Source organism: Thunnus thynnus, chromosome 9 (genome assembly GCF_963924715.1).
Source record: "Thunnus thynnus chromosome 9, fThuThy2.1, whole genome shotgun sequence".
Taxonomy (NCBI): Eukaryota; Metazoa; Chordata; class Actinopteri; order Scombriformes; family Scombridae; genus Thunnus; species Thunnus thynnus.
In genome coordinates this window covers 14,578,950-14,601,263 of record NC_089525.1, presented here as the reverse complement: position 1 = coordinate 14,601,263, position 22,314 = coordinate 14,578,950, and the positions used below count along the sequence as shown (strand labels likewise).

General features: G+C 43.1%; 1 protein-coding gene across 1 annotated transcript in view; it reads left to right on the top strand.

Annotated features, from left to right (window-relative positions):
- The window catches only part of col23a1a (collagen type XXIII alpha 1 chain a), a 121,712-nt gene that overhangs the window by 73,824 nt on the left and 25,574 nt on the right, over nucleotides 1–22,314 (top strand). The window contains 2 exon segments of the mRNA XM_067599072.1: nucleotides 13,956–14,020; nucleotides 18,571–18,597. Coding sequence (XP_067455173.1) covers nucleotides 13,956–14,020; nucleotides 18,571–18,597 — 92 coding nt within the window.

Below are 22,314 nucleotides of genomic sequence, written 5' to 3'. Positions count from 1 at the left end.
AGCAAAGTGATTAGATAAGCTCCGAAGTGACGGAGGCGTGTGTTTATATGTGTCAGGGACGGAGGTGGGTATGTACCGTATGCTGAGGGGTGAGAATGGTGCTGAAGGGATGGGGGAGGGTGGCGGGTGAAAGATGACACTCTGACAAGTGGTGTTTATGAGAGTACAGAATACCAAAGGACAAGTGTTGGCTGCCTTGAATATGAGACAGAGGGAGAAAAGTAAGAGGAGGGTGACTGAGACAGAGATGTGCATGAGAGAAAGTGAGAGGAAGACTGAAGTCGAGAGCCAGGCGGGAAGACGTGACATGGACATGAGCATCCCTCTCAGACTGACACCAGCTCTTAACCCAGAGGTCAGAAAGAGAGGTGTGGCAAGATAGAGTGAGAAGGCGAATTGGTATATATTGTATGACACGACCACAGACAGATCCTGAGAGAACCACATAACAAGTTGCAACATGTGTTTGCATGTTAATTTCACTATCAAAGTCTGTCTCTTATCAATTGAATGTGTGCTGGACGGCGATGCCTGCAAAGAAAATGTGAATGGGTATGTGTGAGGGTCAAAGGTCACCTGTCTTGGAGTGCAGTGGCAGATTTATGGTTTTCACCAACCTGAAGGCTGGGGGTCACATGCTGACTGTGTTACACACGTTAGCCATCGCACACACACACCGAGAAAGTTGTGGTACGCGGAGAATACCAGCCTGCTGGTGCCAGGTCATGTGCCTTTAGGTCCAAGTAATAGATAAAGCAAAGAATGAGGCCTGACTGACGTGTGCATGATTGTGTGTGCAAGTGTGTCAGCTTTGGTTCTACCATCTGGCCTCAGGGTAAAGCATATAAAGTCTGATTAAGATGGAGGACATGGGACATTGATCAGTAAAGAAACTAGCTTTAGTCCCGGGATGAAAGAACAAAGTCGGATCATGTTGCTCTGTATCATTAATACCTATCAAGAGCAATACGAAGCTTAAAACAGCCAGACGTGGATGGATGGGAGGATGAGAGGCCGAGAAAGAAAAAAAGAGCGAGAGGTTTCTCAGGGTTACACTGCTGCCCCTCTCTTCCATACTTTATTCATTCATTATCTCCCTCCCTTCTGCTGTCACTCTCCAAAGAGGGCTTATATCTCCAATTTGGTGGTTTAGTTATGAAATCCAAACCCACATTCTGCAGTGCATTTTTCTGCTAGTTTATACTCCTCTTTCTCTTCTGATGTCTGTTGATTTCAGAGGTTTATCTTACCTGAAGGGATCCAAACATTTGTATACTTGCACTTTGGGGAATACGCTTTCTTGCCAAGAGTAAGATGAAAAGATCGATACTGCTTAGCATAAAGACTGGAAACAACTCCGGCTCTGTCTGGCTCTGTCCAAAGGTATCAAATCCATCTACCAGCACCTCTAAAGCTCATTAATTAACACATTTCATCTCATTTGTTTAATCCGTACAAAAAACCAAAGTATCAAAAATAAGGTTGTGCTGTTACAATGGCTACTTTTTGTGCTAAGCTTAGCTGACCAGCAGCTGTCTGCAGCTTCATATTTAACAGACAGACATGAGAGCGGTATCGATAATCTCTTCTAACTCTCGGCAAGAAAGTAAATAAGGGTATTTAATAATGATGGGCTAAGCTAACGTTTATTATTAGACTGTATGCCTGGTATTCATCTGCACTCCTCTGCCTTAAATGGGTGCTTTAGGTCTGACCTGCTCCTCCTACACTGTAATCTCTGACAGCCAAAACTGATAATTAAGTCCTGTTAGCACTCCCTTGCCAAAATCTGAGTCCTGTGTATGTATTTACTAAAAGCAAGCAACATGAATTTAAAGTTGTCATCTGACCTCATCTTAATTTACTACAACAACAGAGCTGTTGAAAATGTGCTATTAGAAATGGTTTTAACAGAACATTGACTGATTGTGCTCTAAGAAGCATTTAAGCATGTTTGGTTTTATTTAAGGTCATATTGCCTTAGCTCCAGTCAGGTGCACGCAGACAAAGCCTCCATTGTGGGAAAAACCCAGATAGTTAGTTTTACTATAAACCTCCTCTGACCGATTTATGAGGCGGCCCCCATCCCGTGAATAAAAATATGAAACATTTTGAAAGCGCTACCATTTGGCGAGGGCCCTAAATCACTTTCGAGGTGACCGCAAAATGTATTTCTTGTACTGTTGTATCATTTTACCCACAACACCAGTTGATCTGGGGCTCCGGCACGCCAAGAACCTGTCTGTTGGTCAGAGGGGCGTTACGACCACAAGCAGTTTTCTTCCACTTGACCTGGCAGACGAGAACTGAAACCTGAAGCTGTTCTAGCGCTGTACACCAGGGTGGCTCCAAACTTTGATTAGTGTTTGGGTGAGGCTGGGGATGGGTCAGCACGTCCTTGCTTGGTTTTGGTCCTATGAGTGGGGTCATTAAAAGACGTTCCTTTTTGGGGCTTGTGTCACTGAGCAGACAAACTCAGATATGCAACGACTTTTTTTCCTCCTTTTTCCACTCTTGTTGGCTCTCATTGAGAAATGAGGGAGTTTGGATTTTGCGCCAGTGGCAGCTAAGGTAGCTGGGGCAGGAACAAGGTACATCAGGAGAGCTGGAGACTAGTCAATGTTCATATTGGGTGTGAAGAATAAATTCCATTACTTGAAATAGTAAACATGCACAGGAGCAAATGAAGGTGACATGACTGACTTTGGATGAGGCGTTAGATGAGTGTGTGTTGAGTGAAATGAGCTAAATGATCACTCACTCTCTCTCTCTCTCTCTGCAGCTGTGGTCCCCTATCTTTTGCCTACGTGCTCCATCTTGACCCTTATGCAAGGTCACTACGTTATGAATGCTGATACAGAGATGTGATTGGTCAACAAGGGTGAATGGCACATACCTACTGTCATGCACTCCCAGCTGTGTTTAACTTTCATTACTACACATGAAGGCTATCAGACATATCAGCTGTGTCAGCCATCTATCACAGTCGCAGCTGTCGGGCATGAGGACTAACATAGTTTGAGACACACAACCTCTACACACACACACACACACACACACACACACACACAATTGTAAATACCCTCAGACACAAATCCACACAGCGGCGGTCTCTCAGGCAGGGCCATCTGCTCAGAGAAATGTAAAACTGCAGATACCTTGACGGATATTTATTGAAGATGATGTTATATATTGCATGTGCGAGAATGGTTGAATGTAAACTCACAACAGGCTGAAACATCAGACTGATCCCAATCTATCACCGGGTGTGTTTAGGGCGTGACAGCCATCCCAGCCATGTTCTGACCCCCTTGGAACCTGAGCAGCTGATTGGACCAAATATGGAAGCCACCAATCAGATAAAGTGACGCATGACCCCCTCCCATAAAGTTCACACTGGGGCAAGTCTGCACCTGCCATAGGAGCAGCTTCACAACACAACACACACACGAGATACAGTACACTGTTCTCGTCCTTGAATCACGCAGCAGTGAAAGGGGACATGGTTTATGTTACCTCAGTAACATCACAGCACAGAGATCGAGAGGCATCCAGAAACTCTGCAGTCATGGCATCATATCTCGAGGCGCTATGAAATTATATCCTCCTTACACACACCTGTATGTGTCTTTGAAATAAACAGATGATCATCTTTAAAAGAAACAGTTCGTATTGAAATCCCCAAGAGTTTATGAGTGATCACAGAAGCGTTAGCACTGACGTAAGTGACAGACTGAGTTCATGTCACAGCAGGCCGCAGCAGCCGCTCAGATGACAAGATCCTGTAGTGCAGTGGCGCCCAACAAGTCGGTTGCAGGGTGCTTACAGGTCGATCATAAAATCCTTTTTGGATAGTGAGTGTATGTATCACTAACAATTCCCGACACAGAACTTTGTAGAGTCAGTGTCTCGCATTCAACCAGTCAGTCTGCGCATGTTTATTTTGTTGTCACATACTGCCATCTACTAGTTGGTTAGTTAGATGTAACGTTAATTGAATGCAAGTACCGTGATGGGCTCTTCAATGACAAAGTGAAAGACAGTCTGGTTGAGCCATGGATGTGCTGACTAAGCTGCAGTGTTAGCATTCTTCACAGTATCGGCTTGTTTTTTTCTTTTAAAAAAAAAATATATATATATATATATATATATAGTCTCCATCACAACTGATGGGGCCCCCGAGATTGTGGGTCGTGCAAACGGTTTTGTTGCCTTGTGTAAATGACACAGTTCTTTCCCAGACTTTGCCATTATCATTGCATCATCCAACAAACGTGTGAGAAATCTTCAGACGACACTCTTCTGTGCTCAGGTGGATTGTTAAATGGTAAATAGACTGCATTAATATAGCACCTTTCTAGTCTTATCGACCACTCAAAGCGCTTTACAGTTCATGCCAACAATGACCCATTCACATACACATTCATACACTGATGGCAGAGGCAGCCATGCAAGCTGCCAACCTGCTCATCAGCAGTGTTACATCACTTCCTATCCAAAGTGCCCCACAATGTCTCTATGCTCACCCATTTATACACACCAATGGCCATCAGGAGCAATTTGAAGTTTAGTGTCTTTGACACTTTGACATGTGGACTGGAGGAGCTGGGGATCAAACCACCAACCTTCTGATTAGTGGACGGCCTGGTCTACCTCCTGAGCTACAGCTGCCCAGTGGAAGAGACTGAAGTGGAACACACTGAGTTGCCATGCGATGGCTGAGCAGAGGCAAATTTCTGGTGAGATTTTGCGAGCTATTGCCTGAAGTGAAAGAATTTCTCAGGCAGTCTAAAGATGCAGTGTTTGCCCAGCTTGATGACCAGCAGTGGCTCAGGGACTTGGCATTCCTCGCTGACTTGACTGGCATTCTGAATGAGCTGAGTTTAGAGTTGCAGGGAAAAAACAAAATTGACATGATCAGCGCTGTGATCACTTTAAAGCGCGAACTACAGCTACTTTCAACCAAGCTCCAGTGCCAAGACTTGCACTACTTTCAAAGCATGCATTCAGAACCGGTGTGTCAGGGCAAAGATGCAGCTCAACTCGACAATGCCTGCTACATTGAACATGTCCAGAGCATTGTATTGGTGTTTGGAAGACGTTTCACAGACTTTGCATCACTTGAGCCAGGCGCCTCATACATGTGTTTCCTGTTTGGCACAGATATTGATGTGGATGACATTGCCTCCAAAGTGGGAACACTTTTCCTCCTGGACACTACTGCAGTGGAGAAGGAAATTCTCACCCTTCAGAATGATGTTCAGATGAAATCCAAGGCATCCGCTGACAAGAAGACTGAATTTTGGCACCTGCTCTCAGAGAAGTAAGAAGATGTGCCTTTTGCCTGTCAAATCCTATTTGGATCAACCTACCTATGTAAATCTGCCTTCTCCTATATTAAAAACCACAAAGGCCAAGTTCAAATCCACCATGACAGATGACCACCTATCCGCCTGCTTGAGACTCGCCACCAGCTGCTACACTCCTGAGAAACTATCATCCTCCTCCCAATGCCAAAGATCCCATTAGGGTAATCACTCCCTTCTCTGAAATGGAAAACATGTGTCTGCAGAATAAATACTGCCACCCCCCTTATCTTACTGTCATACTGTATATTACTGCACAAATTGTGCTTCACAATCATTTTTGCTGGGTCCTAGAAGTTACCCTTTTTTCTGTCTCACCTTTTTAGAATCTGCATCAGCCAGAAAAGACAGAATATGATATTTATGTTAGACTCCTCAAATAGGTCCTGGCCGTATCCCAGCTATAGAAACACAGGGTTTTGGACAAGTATTAACCCCTCACATCACAGCAATACTGAGGTGCTGATATATGTGCTGACATCTCAAAGATCCATTGTGCGCCAGTTTGTCCTGTTTACACACATGGTGGATGTACAGTACATATTACCTGTATGTGTCCGGTTTTCACTGAGCCAAGACTCCTGGAGTGCAGATGTATTGCCGTTTTGTTTTGTTTTTTCTACAATGAATGGACTTTGAATTGTTTGAGTAGTCGTGAATATTTTCTCACATGGATATTTTCTTGCCAGTTAGCCTCTAAGCCTACAGTGCAGTTTCTTTATTCAAAATCCTCTATTTGAGTAATCAAAAAAGATATTTATGTAGCCTGTTTCAGAAAATTACACCATGTTTCCCAGACATTAACCCTTGTAAGAAATGTGGCTGATTTTATTTACTGCTCGTTCACCCCATTTGGCTTTGCTCCACATAATCAATCACATCCCTCCATGATTGGCTGGGGGCGACCCATTCCACATTAATGTTGATTCTCTGCCTTCGATTCTTGATCCACATGTATCAGATGGCATTTGGGGATTATTTGCTTAAGCTAGTGAGTGGGTTGGCAGAGCAGAGGGCTTTGCACTGAGATATAATTACTACCAGACCAGTGACAATAGAGTATTGGTGCATAGTGGATGGATTGGGCCAGGCGCAATACGGCAGGACTGGTGGAAGGAGTGTGTTCAAGATTAGGAGTAGTGTGAGATATTCTAACGTTCAGTAATTACATTCTTGATCTTAGCTTTATACAATCTTCAAAAGCAGAGTTGAGGGAGATGGTTATACAGTGGAAATGCAAATAACAAGTTTAGTTGGAAGTTGGAGTTAAACAGGAAAGTTAGATGTTAAACAGGAAATGATTGTTGCGGATGGGCAATAGTGTTTGGCTGTTTGGCATGTCAGTTTAGATTATTTTGTGGCACGCCAAGTCACGTCTGTGTAATCAGCCTCTGGACAATCTGCACCATATTCCACTGGGTGCACGGCTGGCTGCATGCTCTCACCTTGGCTTCCACAGAGGCTGTAATTACCTGTCTGTTTCAGGTGTGAGAGAAGAAGAGACATATACCAGAACAAGAAGCTAGCTTAAGATAATGGCAAAGGGCATCAGGGGTGAGACACCTGTGAAAAAAGATAGAACTAGAAATAATGATGGAGACATGAATTTGATTTCAGTTGACTGGGATTTGGTTTGAAGAAAGAGGAAGATAGAGGGGGTGGAATTCTTTCCAGTAAAACTGTCGGGGTTAAAGAAGGAGACTAGCTGGAATAAAGCTCCTCCTTTTGAACATTCACACCATGTTTCCTCAACCATGGCCCACACGTCGCCCCACACACTGTCTTCTATTACAGCCACACACAAATACTGCAGTTTTCGTTTAAAGTCATGGTGATTAGTGCACTTTTCTCTTTATTCCTTTACACTTGAAGACCCCACCCCCCATTCCCTCCATGCCCAGCTCTCCGGTTTTGCTCTAACATGTTCCAGAACGTCAAACTAGAACCACATTTTATGAATGAATAAAGGATACAAAGATAAAAGAGCATTTTAGCCTGTTACAGACCACCATTCGACATAGACTGGCACTGGACGAAACTGACACTTCAAAAAATCCTTGTCAAATTACCACAGCACACATTGATGCCACTGATGTTCATCACTTTAAAGAGTCTAATACAGTTATCTTAAATCAATCAATCACATAACATTATTATCAATCTTAAGAATGTGATCCAAATGCTTAAAGAAGCACACAGTAGTCGCGTACTCTCAAGACACAACCTTGCCATCGGTCACACCACCTGAAGGCCTATGCTCCTTCAGGTGACCCGTGTATTATCTTAATCCCCGCCCTACATGCGTGCCAGTTTGTGTTAACCCTTGTGTTTATTCTCCATGAGGACTGGATTTCACACCTCGAGGCTTCCTGGAAGTTCTTGTAGCATTGGTGGCCCCAAATTGATCTTATCTACAAACATAACCCTCGTTCTCACCTCAACGTTGCAGCAATGGCTGCTGTCCCCTTCCTTCAGCCAGATCTCCCATTCGTTATGGGATTCACTGGTTCTCACATCTGAGGGTGGCAATTCGTCATAGGAGGTTTCTCAATAGCCAGTGCTGTTGACACTTTTTCTAAGATAGCAACATGAAAAATGTGCAGATATTTTTACTGCCAAGCTGAAGCCATAGAGGATAGGCGTGTATGTGCGTGTAAAGGTGTGGGGATTGCTCATTTGCGTTCAAGTGTGTTTGTACGCTTAAAATCCTCTTGAGTACCCAAATTCCAATGTCTGTGGTTACAGTCTCTTCTAATGGAAGTACCACCCAGGAGTTAGTCTGAATTGCGCTGAAAACCAAGTCTTTCTTATACACACCAACATGACCAGCATCAACAAACACACATCTAAGTGTGAAGGTGTATGTGGGTGCACGCGCATGTGATTCACTTTCAGCTAAGCAGGGTTTGTTTATCTGGGGTCAACTCATTTAAAACATCGTCACGCAAGGGCATTCTTTTAAAAAAAAAAAAAAAAAAAAAAAAAGGACAAGCATGCACAGACTCATAGACATGCTTGTATTTACTTGAGCTCATAACAAACTCTGAGCATCCAACATTTTTCAGGGTTTCCCGCCTTTGCTATCTTCTAAAAGTTAATACACTTTTATGATATATAACAACTTCAGGGAAGGAACACAATGAATGCCATATATTTCATGAGTGTATCTAATGTTTTGGCTGTTATCTACTAACTACAGAGAGATGAGGCGAGATGTGTCATGACCTTGGCTAAACATTCATTTCAGTCCTCAGACTACCTTTTCTGCCTCCGTTTCAGTATGTAATACAGCCGGTAGCACCTGAGGACAAAGCCCTTGTCTTCTAACTGCTGAACTTTGGATGTTCTGGTCAGCTTTGTTGTGATCTGCTCTTATTTGCCGTGCTCGGCTGGTGCTGGCTGTGTTTTGCTAGGCCGCTCTCATTGTTTTGACTACGTCTGTCTCTCTGTGTGGGGTGGGCCTGTCTGTGCCTTCGCCTTTCATTAGCTGTGACACACAGTGACTACCCAGGCAGCCTTTCAGCACCAGCCTGCCAATCAACGCGAACCACCTGCCGGACATCACAGAAGCAGACTAGCAGAACACCACTGTTTCTCTCTTCCACCTCCTGGTTCTGTTTCAAACATGCACATGCTCTCAAGAAAATATAAACACATAATCAAATTTTTCCAAAGGGGACATTCAGTCACACCAAAAGCACAAATTCATTGTCAGAGATTAGAAACCCAAACAAATGCAGGTCTGGTGAGCTTTTCATAGATGGTGCTCATTAGGAGCAAATGAACAATGCAACAGACATAAACACCTAAATAACCCCGCAGCTGTAAGAGCATGCATGCATACACACTCACACACACACACACATGGGTTTACACCAGCGTCACTCAGCCTTGACAGAGCGTGTCAGGAAAACTATATGTTGAACACACTTGCATGGGGCATGAAATCGGCATCCCTTCTCTCACACAAATACACTCTCAGATAGCCTCTCACACAGACGGCCTCTCACCCAGCTCAGAGAAAATCCACCCTGCAGTCACGCAAGGCTTGATACTGAAAGTAAAACAGGAAGGTCGACTTGGTACCGATGTGCTCTCAGCTTCTTGTTTCCCCATCGCAGATGACCTTTGCATGAATACCACAGTGATGTTTACTGTATAGCATCTCTCTCTAACCACATTTCAACAGTGAGAGAGGTGAAGTATAGTCCACAACACAGACAGTCTGTATGCTCTATTACTGGCTGTGTAATGCTTATATAAGTCACAAAAATAACTGTTCATGGCAGTGATGTGTTCAAAAACAAGATAATTAGAGATAATAACAGTTTAAATTATTGAGATATTGTGATGCAGGTGTATTGCAGGTAACTGTTTCCTCCAGTTTCTGGTTATCTGCTGGTGCCCACTAGTGTGACTGGATGGGTATGAACCCTGTCTGAGGGGTTCAACCCAGGCTGACCCAGAAGAGACGCAGGGCAGCTGGAGAATGAATCTCCAGCATGTGAATCACATCCGTTGTCTTTTCACTTTCTTGTCGCTGTTTACATCCACCGCATGTGTCCCCCCGTCTCATTGGAACGAACGCTGGACAAACACAGGGAAACGATGATAGATCAGGAGATGGTGAGGGAGAAGTTGTGTTGTTTCAGACAAAGAGGCTAAACAGCTGCGCCCATTTGTGCAGAGACAAAACAAAACGAGGGGAATCCTCACGGAGATATCTTATGTCAGTAAACATTCTCAGCAATTCCAATTGACTGAGACGTTTCATTATGAGCAAATTAATTCAGTCTTTGACAAAACAGCTCACTAGCTAAGTTTAAACAAATGATGTATGTTATTAATATTTCTTCAGTCAAAACTTTGGATTCTTTCTGTCTGCTCTGCAATCATTGAAGTAAAATGCAGTTTTTGTCAAAACTAGACCTGATTTTTAGTTTGTTCTGACTGTTGTGATTGTAATTAAAGCTAATTAGAGGAAAATCTGCTACTGGGATTTTTTATTAAATACCATTCTTAAGTAGGAAAAATAAGTGAGACAGGAGGTGCTGCAGAGACACATCGCCTCCAGCTAACATGGAAGCAAGAAGTTGACCTTCCCCACTTACACCCTTCCTCTCCACACCCACACCCCACCTTTCTCTTCCTTTCCAGTTAAATTAAATTTTCCCCTGTCGCAGGAGGAGAAGGAGGATATGCAACAGTGGAGAGTGTTGGGGGGGGGGGGCAGATGGATAGATGGATGGATGTAAGTCCTGTGGTTGTGCATACGGAGTATCACATTCTGCTATTTTCATTTGGCTCTTTATTGCTCCCAGTTGTTGGGTTAAACAAAATGGGGCCTAAACGAAGAGAAAAGGGTGGGGGGTGGGGGGGGGAGTCAGTGTTCCACCAATCCTACGCTTTGTTCCCTGGAAGCACTTTGTTTGCGAGAAATGTCACAGTAGCTAAATCAAGCCGAGCCACGGCTATGAGAAACAGACAGAGCAGATGGAGGATGTGTGTGTGTGTGTGTGTGTGTGTGTATGTGTGTCTAAAGCAGGCTCCAAACCGAAGGTCATAGAGATGCAGGGAGGATACTGAGATGCATTTGGTAACATTCACTGTTGCTCTGTATGTTTTGAGAGAAAAAGGGAGAGAGATGGAGACAGAAATTCAAAGAGACAGATTGTGTATCTTTGTATCTAGACACCCTTACTTAAAACCAGTAAAAGCGTTGATGGAGAAATTGCAAGTTGTGTGCGTGTGCGTGTGTGTGTACAGGACTGCAATGTTAAGTATGGGTACTTTTCCGGTTGCTAATGAAGGGTGCTGATGATCTGGGCAGAGATCCATGTGTTTGTTTCTCTTGGTCTCAGCTCTCTGACATTATCTCACTCAACACACAAACACAAACTCACACATAGAGTTCTAGGAAGGGATGGCCTGCTAGCTGGCCTCCAGCCAAACTTTGGACCGCATGCTTTGTAGCCCCACAAATATAGAAAAGAGCGGTTAACTTTCAGCTACAGGCAAACAGTACACACAGCCTTCCACAGTCAAATGCAGTTCATCTTGTGTGTATGTGTGTGTGTGTGCGTGTGTGTGTATTATCATCCCAGGTAGCTGTTTACATGATCATATTCATATTCGTGACAGCTGATGCTGAGTGAGCATAAATGGTTGTGTGTCTCACAGAGAGATCTATGCACAGGATGTTGTTTTCTTTCTTAGGGGCATGACATTTGTGGAAGTCTATCTTTCTTTCTTGGGGGTGGGTTTCAACACAGTGAAGGACAACCTCCTCGTTCAGTACTTGTCCTCCAATCTCTGCACTGTACTGCATCTTTTTTTTTTTTGCCTTGAGCCATGAAACTTTAATAGTCAAATTATGATTCAGCCTATTACTGTGTTGGTACACACATTGCGTAAAACATGTCCTCAACCCCCAGTCCATCCCTATCGCTTACTCTCTCTAACGTACACACTGTTTCTATTTTGGTGTGCTCGTGTGACATTTTCTGCCCCCGGTATGTCACAGTGAAACAGGAAGTCAGTGCTGACACCTGAGTCATGTCATGTGTCTTTGCGTTTATGTGTGTTTGTTTGTTATTATGTATGTGTTCACTCTTTCTCCTGGAATAGAAATCAGAGCCACTTCCACACTTAAAAGCACACACACAAACACACACTCTGCTCTCCTGCGCTGCTGTTTTTCCCATTAATTTCTCCAGTCAATCCAGTCCTACATCAGCATGACCCCCCCCCATTCCCCCTCAACTCAGCCGCTCAGGACCAATCTTGGTCCCACCTTTCAGTCACTCTGACGCCCGCTTCTCCAGCGTTTGACGGCCGACGTGCCTTTTATGTCTCAAATAAAGGTAGAGCAGAAATGGCCCCCCATGACCCATATCCCGTAATGCATATCCCTGTTTGAGGAGACACTTCAAACGCCCAGTGACCATGTTATACAAGTATTTTTAAAGGATTGTGAAGTCATGCATGCATCTGACTTCCTTCATCCATTTATGTGCTGCTGCTCTGTGTCATCTTCCCTCCTGGACTCTCCTGACATCTCTACTGTAAGTGCAGTATATCTCCCTCTCTGTCACTCCTATCAAATTTTCCTACCTCACTGTCTTTCTCCCCACCACACTCCCTTACACATTCCTCTCTCCCCCATTACCGCTTGTCCTCCCCATCTCCAGCCCTCCAGCCCCAGGGAAATGGCCCAGCCCTCTCTGCAGAGGCCTCGGCCCCAGCAGAACAGCTCCATGCTGTTTATGGCTGCGGGGGCTGAAGCAGGAGAAGTAGATTCCATTATGAAATATGGAGGCGATTAATATAAATGTTGTAGCTGGCACGGTGTGTGTGTGTTAGTTGGCATCTGTGTCTGTGGTTTGAAACCGTCGAGGTGTTAAATGATTAAAATTATTCAGTCATCAATTTCAAATGAGAGTCAATAGGTGCGCAGCTGTACTCATTTTTCATTGTTCCATTGTTGTTTTTTTTCATTGTTTTTTTCTCTCTCTCTCTCTTTTTCTGGCAATAAAGTCTAGTGGCAGCTACAAATGGTAAATGGAATCAGAGAAAGAACAAAAAACAGTAGGATTAGGTGACATTTTGCTTCACTGGCTCACTTAGCCCGAGCACAGGCGACTCTTTTTGTACTATGCTTAATTTCTTCAATTCCAAAGTCATTAATAGCTTATTGCTGCTGCATGAAAAAAGGAGGGAAATAAGGATGAAAGAAGTGAGAGAGGTAGACATGAGCAGGAGGTGGAGGAGCACAATTGAGCTTTCTTTAAAAGGGCTGGCAGAGTCAGGAAGTGATTAGGCCGCTACAATAACTCCAATAATGACAATAGGGAAAACATGTCTGCAGCCACAACCACTTAGCATCAGGAACATTACCCGGTATGGTTCCTATTTCATCACAAGAGCAGGACTGAGCGAGGGAAGGGTGGGCACATGAAAAGAGAGACATGAAAAGTAAGGTGCTACATGTTGCTGAGCAGTAACCGTGTAAAACAATAGCTCTGCCAAATGACCAGGCAGACGCTGACGCAAATCAACAGCGGTGTAGAAATGATTCATGGTCTTGCAGCAGCATGAGGTCCGAGACTGTAGGTCGGCCACATCATCTCCTGGTTTCTCCACAACCCCTCCTGCAATTTTTTTTTACAACCAGACTTCTCCATCAACAGCAGAAAACTTTTACCGGAAATGTGTCGGAGTGTGAGGAATAGGTCTGATGAACTTGAGCTGCAGCCAGAGTGAGGGGAGAATCGGTCGTAAACACACCTGAAGGTCCGGTTTGTTCAGCTCCAAATAAAATCATACACTACATTTGGTTCTGAGTGTGACGGGATCTTTCTATGATTTTGTTTTTATTTCTAGCATCTGAATTAGCGCTTACCTCACTGACCTCCAGTCGATTCCGCACCGACACACAATGTGGTGTCTCATGTGCCAGCTCATGCAGACTTAATGCCAGGCAACTCATGATCACCAGCAGTGAAACAGCAAGCAACGCTCGGTTGTTCTCTACTCATGCCTGCAGTGCTGATTTGGGGGATTTATTTCTCTGTCTGTGTGTTTTCACAGGGCCTCCAGGAAAGCGTGGAAGGATGGGAAGAAGAGGGGATCCTGGTAAGTGACGCCCACCACCTGCATTGTTTGTTTTATTTCTTCTCTCTCTCCCTCTCCCTTTTCCTGGAAGACTTTTCTTTTCTTTCTCATCTCTCTCTTGCTAGCTCCCACACACACTCTCTCTCTTTTCCTGGGTGACTGGATAAGTTTGAGAGCCGGTAAAAGCGGTGACCCACGAGTCAGGCCAGTGGATGATGGGCTGCAGTTGGCCCTTCTCCCTTTACCTCCCTATTTGCGCCGACATAGTGCTAACCTTGGCCATGTGGTTGCACTAACTTTGCCCAGATGTCAGTCGTTCTCACTGAGCGGTAGCAGCTGCAGTAGTACGGGCCTAATGAGATTCCCCCTTGCCAACATCACTACCCACCATTATTGTGTTGCTTTTTCCTTCCATCCAGACCGCAAAACATTTGTCGAAGAACCAAAACAGTGCAGAGACATAACTCTTGTTACGCAACAGGTTGTCATGACAGATAGAGCGGATGTTTAAGTTTGAGTCATCTTCTTTTTAATTGGTTTTTACTAAGTGTTGACTCCACCAAATTGCGGCGCAACAATAGTAGACGATTTTATCAAAACCTGCAGGACTGTTGCTACTCTGCAGGATATGTGTCAGATGGGAAATTTCCGATCTGGCTGTGATTCATTGTTGTGGATATTTTGTAGATGAGATCTGCCCCTGTGAACATGGTGACTTAGTGAGCAATCACTACTAAGCTTTATTGCTCTTTGATCCTTCTGGAGTATTTTAATTTCCTCTAAAGCAGTAAAGCATCTTGAAATACATTCTTGCAAGATGTTTTTTAACTTGTCTGTTTACTTGATTTTATTTGAAATACAATATTCAGTGATTAGTTGAGGCGAATATACAGTTTTACACGCTGTAGTGCCATAATGCCTATATTTGATATCCACAAATCCAGACTCTATTGATAGATGAAGATAAGACGATATTCTATATTTTTCTTATTATCAACAAATCTCATGAAAAGACCGAAATCAATCATATGTTAGTCCACCCCTTGACATTTTTTGATGCTCAGGCCGAAGCCCATTTGTTTCTAATGAAGATGTAACTCTTAAAAAAACAAGTCACAGATATTTACTTTTGTTTTTTAAAAGGCTAAATAATTTCCTAAATCATGTCAGCCTGTGCAACAGTGAAGCTGATGTGTTTTTAGAAGTTTTTTTGACAACAATGGAAGTTAGTGGCACAGAGGAATAAGCTACATAAGGTTTTGGCTGCACAAACAGTACTTGTTAGTGGAATCAATTCATTGTTGGTTTTGGTCTTTTTTTTTATGGGATTTGTTGAAAACAATGTATTGAATATCATCAGACTCAACTATCCAATTACATCTTAATCAACATAGACTACAGAAATCTGTCTGAGTTCTCCGCACCCGTCAGACGAACACCAGGACAGTTAAATGACCGTGTTATTCATCAGGGAGGTATGTACTGTATATTTAGCCGCTTGGTGTTTTTTCAGGAGGATTAGCATAACGAGAAAGCTCGCCATTTAGGCTTCGGCTGAGATCGGACACTGTTTGGCCGCTTGCTGTTTGTCGCCGGATGGTTTGTATCTAAAAGAGTGATGTGGTTCTGTTTAGGTTCTCGCTGTCTTGTTGTTTAGTTTTGCATCCTCACGTTGCAGCCTGGGTTATCGTGCGGGGGTAGGTGGCACGTACAGGCTGTTGCACCATGATTCCAGGATGACTTTTTACATGACCAGAAGAGTACCCCAGAAAAAACAAATGAGAGTGGAGAAATAGAAGGACCTTAAAAACAGGAAAGAGGGCAGACAGAGTAGTTAAGCATCTTAAAATCAGCGCTCAATGTCGCCTTGTCTCTTGCGTCAACTCTCACTATTTTCTCTCTGTTTGGTCTATTACTTGTTTTCCTCTTCTCTTCTGTTTACTTCTATGTTTCTCTCTCATTCTCTGTCTCTCTTTCTCATTAGTCTCCACACACACACACACACCTGTCTCAAAGTCCAATGGTTAAGGCTGCTTTTACTGCGTAGCTTCTTTAGTCAGTGTTTGTTTGTTTACCTAACTGTCTGGCCCAGGAGATCCTTGTCCCTGCGTCTAGACTTGACAGCTAAACTTGATTGACTTGGTCGTCATGCCTCATAAACCCCAACACCTCTCTCCTCTTCTTTTCCTGACACCTTCTTTGCCCTAACCACCTCCATTTTCTCATCTCTTTTTCTATTTATCTCGTCCTTAAACTGCCCTTCCCCTTGCATCAAATAAACTTCAAGCCTCACATAGATTCTGGTCACATCAGTGGGACTTTTTTTGTGTTTAAATAGTAAAAAAAACACCACAAATATCCCACTTTTCCTTATAGAGGGAGTCTGTTTTCAATCTTGTTGGGTTTTGGTAGATGTTTAGTGTTGTATCCATGTTGATGAGCTGTGTTGTACCAGAATTGCAATGGTGGCATCGCTCCAAAACGTGCCATAGACTATAACTGTGTTAACAATCACATAAATCAGCATCATGATTGGTTTTAAATATAAATCAGATAAATATGAACCAGTTACTAATATAAAAGCTTTTAAGAGCCAAGTCATATGAAGTATATAGTTTGTATACACTTTTTAGGGGGTTTGGGTGGTTTATTAGTGCCCTCGGCCTTTCACATTTAAAAGAATGTTTTTTATGTTTAAAGAATATTCCAGTAAGACCACTAAGAACGAGAATCCTTTGATCATTACTGTTGTTTTTGGTTAGGCACAATATGAAAAGCAGAATGTACTTTCTGCTGCTGAGGCTTAACATCAGAGCATTTCAATCAGATCTGAAAGACTGCCCCGCAGAAATCTCTCAGACATCTTTTTTTATACTTTAAAGGAGCACACAGTGTGCCAGCACACCCAAACCTTTTCACTCCCTGTTTGTCCTCCATCTAATACACCCATATCTTCTTTGGAAACAAAATCTTGACATGACTTCATATCCTAATGCAAAACATGAACCATTATCCAGAAGTCTGCTTATCATAACGGGTTCACCACTAACTCTATTGGAAGCAGCTCTAATGAGTTTGTTCTGTACCATATTTAGGTGGTTAATTACAGTCATCATCTAACAAACCACATTGCATGTACAGTTTTTTGTTTTTTTTTTGTTGTGTACCACTGTTCGGAGGAATTGATGGCTGTACAAACCAGAAGTTGCCATAACTCACACATGTTTTACTTCATGTGTCAGTGGAGATGCACAGAACTTACTTTCTAATGTCTGATTTCTCTTTTTCTCTTGCAGGACTTCCTGTAAGTACAATTTCATCTCATCCAGGTAGTATTAAGATCAACTTATTGAGCTGGTATTATCTTTTGACATTAAACACGCAAACACGCTCATGTACTCACACACGCATGTATCATCCCTCACTGTGCTCGATAAAATACGGTTGCAGCCAAAAATCAACTTTTCTCCCACAGCAGTAAAACTTGAACACACAGACACACAAACTGTCACAGACTCACTCACACATGTGCACCCACAGAGCACAGCAATAAATGGACCACCTAGTGTGTGTGTGTGTGTGTGTGTGTGTGTGTGTGCTTGTATCTGTATGTGTGTTCCAAGGTGATGGTTAGGGGAGCAGTGACTTATTAGCAGCAAGTTATTCTCCTCTGTGGGACTATAACTCCTGCTGACACTCATACACACACACACACAACAGGTAAAACACACACACACGGACACAAACACAAAAACTAACCGGACACTGCTGGTGCATTCAGGTTCGGGATTTTTGGAATTTAAATTTGAAACATTGTGTGAGCAGCTCGGGAAGAGTGACACTTTTTATTGTATTTCTAATTTAAAATTTGTTTGGTCACATGTGGCACACATCAGATATGCACAAGCAGAAATGGGCCGAAAAACACATGAAGGATGTTCCGGAAATATCAGAGCGGAGAAATGTTCCGGCTGACGTTTTGAAAATCCAGTGAAAGTTTACATTGGCGAAAACTGTCTTTACAGCTGGTTTACGCTAAGTGTGCATGAAACGATGGATAATTCCTGTTCCTGAGCACACCCAATATCCTGCCTACAGCCCATAAAGCCAAGGGAACATCACCTGCAGCTCCACAAATCTGTCCAAATCCACAATCTGTCAGTTTGTGCCTAACATTCAGCAGAGTCAAGCATGAGAGCCTGTTGCTGTCAAGAAACTGATGGAAATGCAAAATTTTCTGACACAAAAAGACAAAAACACAAAAATCAGATATCACTTTTGACAGTAAATCTAAACAGATGTCAAAAAGATCAAATAACAGACATAAAACTCTAAACTAGGAGTCAAAAGTTATGACGTAAGCAAATCATCTCTTTTATAATTCCACAGAGAGTAAATTAGCTAATTGGATAATTGTGTACATCCGTACAAATCAGTCAAAACTGAACCATTATCCTAAATATATATTTAAATATCTGCTTCCTCCTAAAATGAAGTGTAAGTTAATATATATTCAGCGTGTTGTGTGCAGCTGTTGGTTTCTGTTCTAACCTGTCTCAATGCTTCATGCTTTAATCTCTAACCTCACCAGGGCAAGGCTGGACGGGATGGATACCCGGTAAATTTGATTTGTTATTTATCCTGTCACTCTTCAATTCACCCAATCAAGTCTCTTTTCTCCCTGTTGTTGTTCTGCGTATTGATTCCAACTTCTTACACAGCTTTATTAGACCTTTCTCTGTATTTCTTCTCTGCTCTTTTTTAAGAAATTACCTTTACTCTAATCCTCGCCCCAATATGCTCTTCACCACTGGTATATCCTGCCCCATGAATGAGACGTGTAGAGATTTAAATACAAATATTTACACACAAACAAACATTGTTGAGAGTGGTTAGATGAGACCAAAGTCTTTTGACTGTAAACATTTTCTCTTTCAGGATGATGTCAAGGCATATAAAAAATATATTTAGTGCTTGTATGAGAATGAGTAAACATGAGGAGCTGTAAACGTTCAGGGGAAATTTTTGTGAAGATATCATCAGTAAACATAAACCGCAGGAGCACGAAATGTGAAACATTCATCCACCGACACACATCATGCCCTTCAGCTTTTAAATTGGATTTAATAACGTTTGAGTAATATAACTTTGTACATTCATGACTACTGAATGCAAAGCAGATCACTGATTTCTACCGGTGAGACGCACATGTAGCACAACACTGACAGCCAATCACTGTGTTATCCAGAGATACAGCAGCCTCTAGTGGCCACATGGACCTTTGACTTTTTCAACACAGCTGAGACAAAACAGCTCATGGCTCTGAAGCTGATTTGTGGTTCAGCAATCATGAAATAACACAGATAAACCCTCATCATCAAAGGTTGTACGAGCAGATGGACTAATCAGAACTGGATGCCTGCATAGTGTTGCAGCTCACAGGGGAGCTCAAATGGGACATTAGCATGTGCAGGGGTCCATGTGTGAGAGTGTTAGATGTTCTGTGAGACGCTCTGTCCCGCTATCGTGTGACCCCGACGTCTGGTTGCCACGGCGACCCACGGTAGTCGCCTGGTGTTGTGTTCCACGGGCGTCTCGTTCGCGTCTTTCCGTATGTTGTCTCACTGGGAATTTTGGGAAGTTCATTCCCCCCATGGGGCTCTCTCCCAGTCAGATTCCCAGTCTGCCTGGCACTGCACAGCCCTCCTGACGGGAAATGCCTGCTGCTAATTACACACAGGTGGACTGAGCCGCACAAAAAAAGTGTGTGAAACGTTTGTGTTTGTTTGCCTGTGACTCTCTATCCATCTTTGTCACTGTCTTCATTAGACATCCCAAAAAGTTTGGCAATTTCTTAGTGTTGTTGCTGTACTTTTTTAACTTTAAAACATCTGTTTAATTACGTGATGTAATGTAACGCTTTAAAGCTTCATAATCGGGGTAATCTTTCCCAGTCTAGTTAGCATAATGAAATCAATCCTTTAGCTCTATAATTGAATAGATAAAACAATATTACGACTAGAGAAGCTCTGTTTCCTAAATGTAAGAGACAGCTTCCTGCTATGATGCGTATGTGTGGGTATGAGCGGAGGATAACTTGGGATGCTGCGTGTATGAAGTTACAAAGAAACAACAGTAGATTAATCATGCTGACAATTAACATAGACAGCACATCATTTCATTCTGCAGGAACAGAGATGATCAAGTTTCCAGCACCGACCCTTAAAAAGGGGGCATTCTTCCTGTTGGGTAGCAGTGTTTGTGTATCTGTGTCCACATGTGCAGATGTGTGTGAACTCCATCCAACCACCCATAGTTTATGTATATCTCCGTAACAAAGGCCAGAACTGTGGAAGCGGTCAGAAGTCTGCGTGTACGTGAATGTGTCTCTGTGTGATATGTTTTCACACCAATAACTTCTCTCACATGAGCTGCTCATATGGAGAGGGCATGTGCACATCAGCACAAATGAATCGAGTCAGTTTCCTGAAAGCACCGCGGTGCTAAATGTGCTGTGCCAGTGACTTGTGCCAGCGAGATTTCTTTCTTTATTTTCCCATTGTTAAAGCAAACAGCTAGATCGCTTTCCAGCCCTTTTCTTTCTTGCCCTCTCTCACCTTTAATATGTCTCTCTTACTTTAATTGAAGGCCAATTTAAGCCTTTTAACCCTCCGTTTAATTGTGTAGCTGTGCGCAGACACATTAACGCGTAATTGAATAGTGTTAGCATTACGAGCTTTATATAAGATGTGTGCATGCATGTATGCCAGTGTGCGAGCGTGCGTGAGTCGCACTCAGGTGGTGTGCACATGTCTCACAGGTGTCAAGTTCATCAGACTAATGCATGCAGCAGTCCACTTCCACTGAAGCATTAGTAGTATGATAAACAGCATTAATGACATGCGGTTTCTGTGAATCTCAAGCATAACACTGTGATAAGTGCGTGTGTGTGTGTGTGTGTGTGTGTTTGTGCATGCCGATGTATGTTTTCTCTCTTCACGTAACCCCTGTCACTTCCTCCTCTCATAAATCACAAGCGAGGGGTTTGAGTTTCAGAAACGAGCCTTTCCACTGTCAAACAATCAAAGTCTGAAATACTGACAGAACGGTGCAGAAGGGGTAAACACACACACCCACATGCACCTATTCATTCTCATTCGTATGCGCAGTCACCAGTGTGCCCAGCCACTAGCTAGTGTTTATACAAGAGTGCCAGCCTGTGACAGACAGTGGACCTCACTCAGCAGAAACAGGCCAAGGCCTCCATTGTTCAGCCTTCCAGGCCACTGAACGCAGATTAAAGCCAGACAGTCACCCAACAACATGTCAGTAATTTTCTGTCCCAAACACACAGCACTCTGGTATGCTTTATTATGCTCTTTGGTTCTGGGCGCAGCCACTACTTTTTTTTTTTTTAAGAAGCAAATGTCATGTATCACAAATTATTCTCATGTAGCCTTGGCATAAAGTGGAGTTTTGTCCCTGCGGCGACATGAGAGGAACTGGAGAGGAGGAGGGACGGAAAGATATACAAAGGAGGTTTGGTGGATCACTGCAAGAGATGAGGAGATAATTATATCAAAGGGTGGAAGAGAAGGAAGGAAAGTAGAGCCAGGGGTGAGGAAAAAGGGTCCTTCATTTTGATGTCACACAATAAAAATCATTGAGGCTAACGTGTGCGACGCATCACCATGTGTGTTTGGTTGAGACGTCTGCTCTGATGTGCAGACACCAACGTTTCATGCCGCATCCTCAGCAATTACACCCTACTGGATAATTACGAGTCTACACCGTAGGGAGCACAATAAAGACAGTAAAGACACCCCTTGCCCTGTTTCATTGGGATTAAGAGACACACACACACGGGCACATATGCATGTATGAGCATGCACATACACAAACATAGACACAGACTTATGCCCTCCTGCAGGCCAAGTTATTTTCCAGAAATGTGTTTAAAAGCCATCTAATTGGTGGGAATGCTGACTCCAAACGTTCTTTTATCTGCGGAGGGGCACTGCGGGACAAGATGGCACTGCAGACTAGAAGTACACACACACACACACACACACACACACACACACACACACACACACACACATAAAAAGCCATTATTTCATTTCCCCCCCAAATTCACTTGAGGTTTTGGTTGTAATCTCAGGCCTATTTTCTCACTTTCGCTTAACATTAATCTTGGAGCTTTTCTTTACACTCCTCTATCTGTCTTCCCTCCTTTTACTCTGCGGCCTGTTCGATTTGTGGTATGAGATGAAACGATTTTAGTAGTGGCTCTTTTTTTCGGCCTTTTTCTATTTTTTATCTGATTTCCAACTAT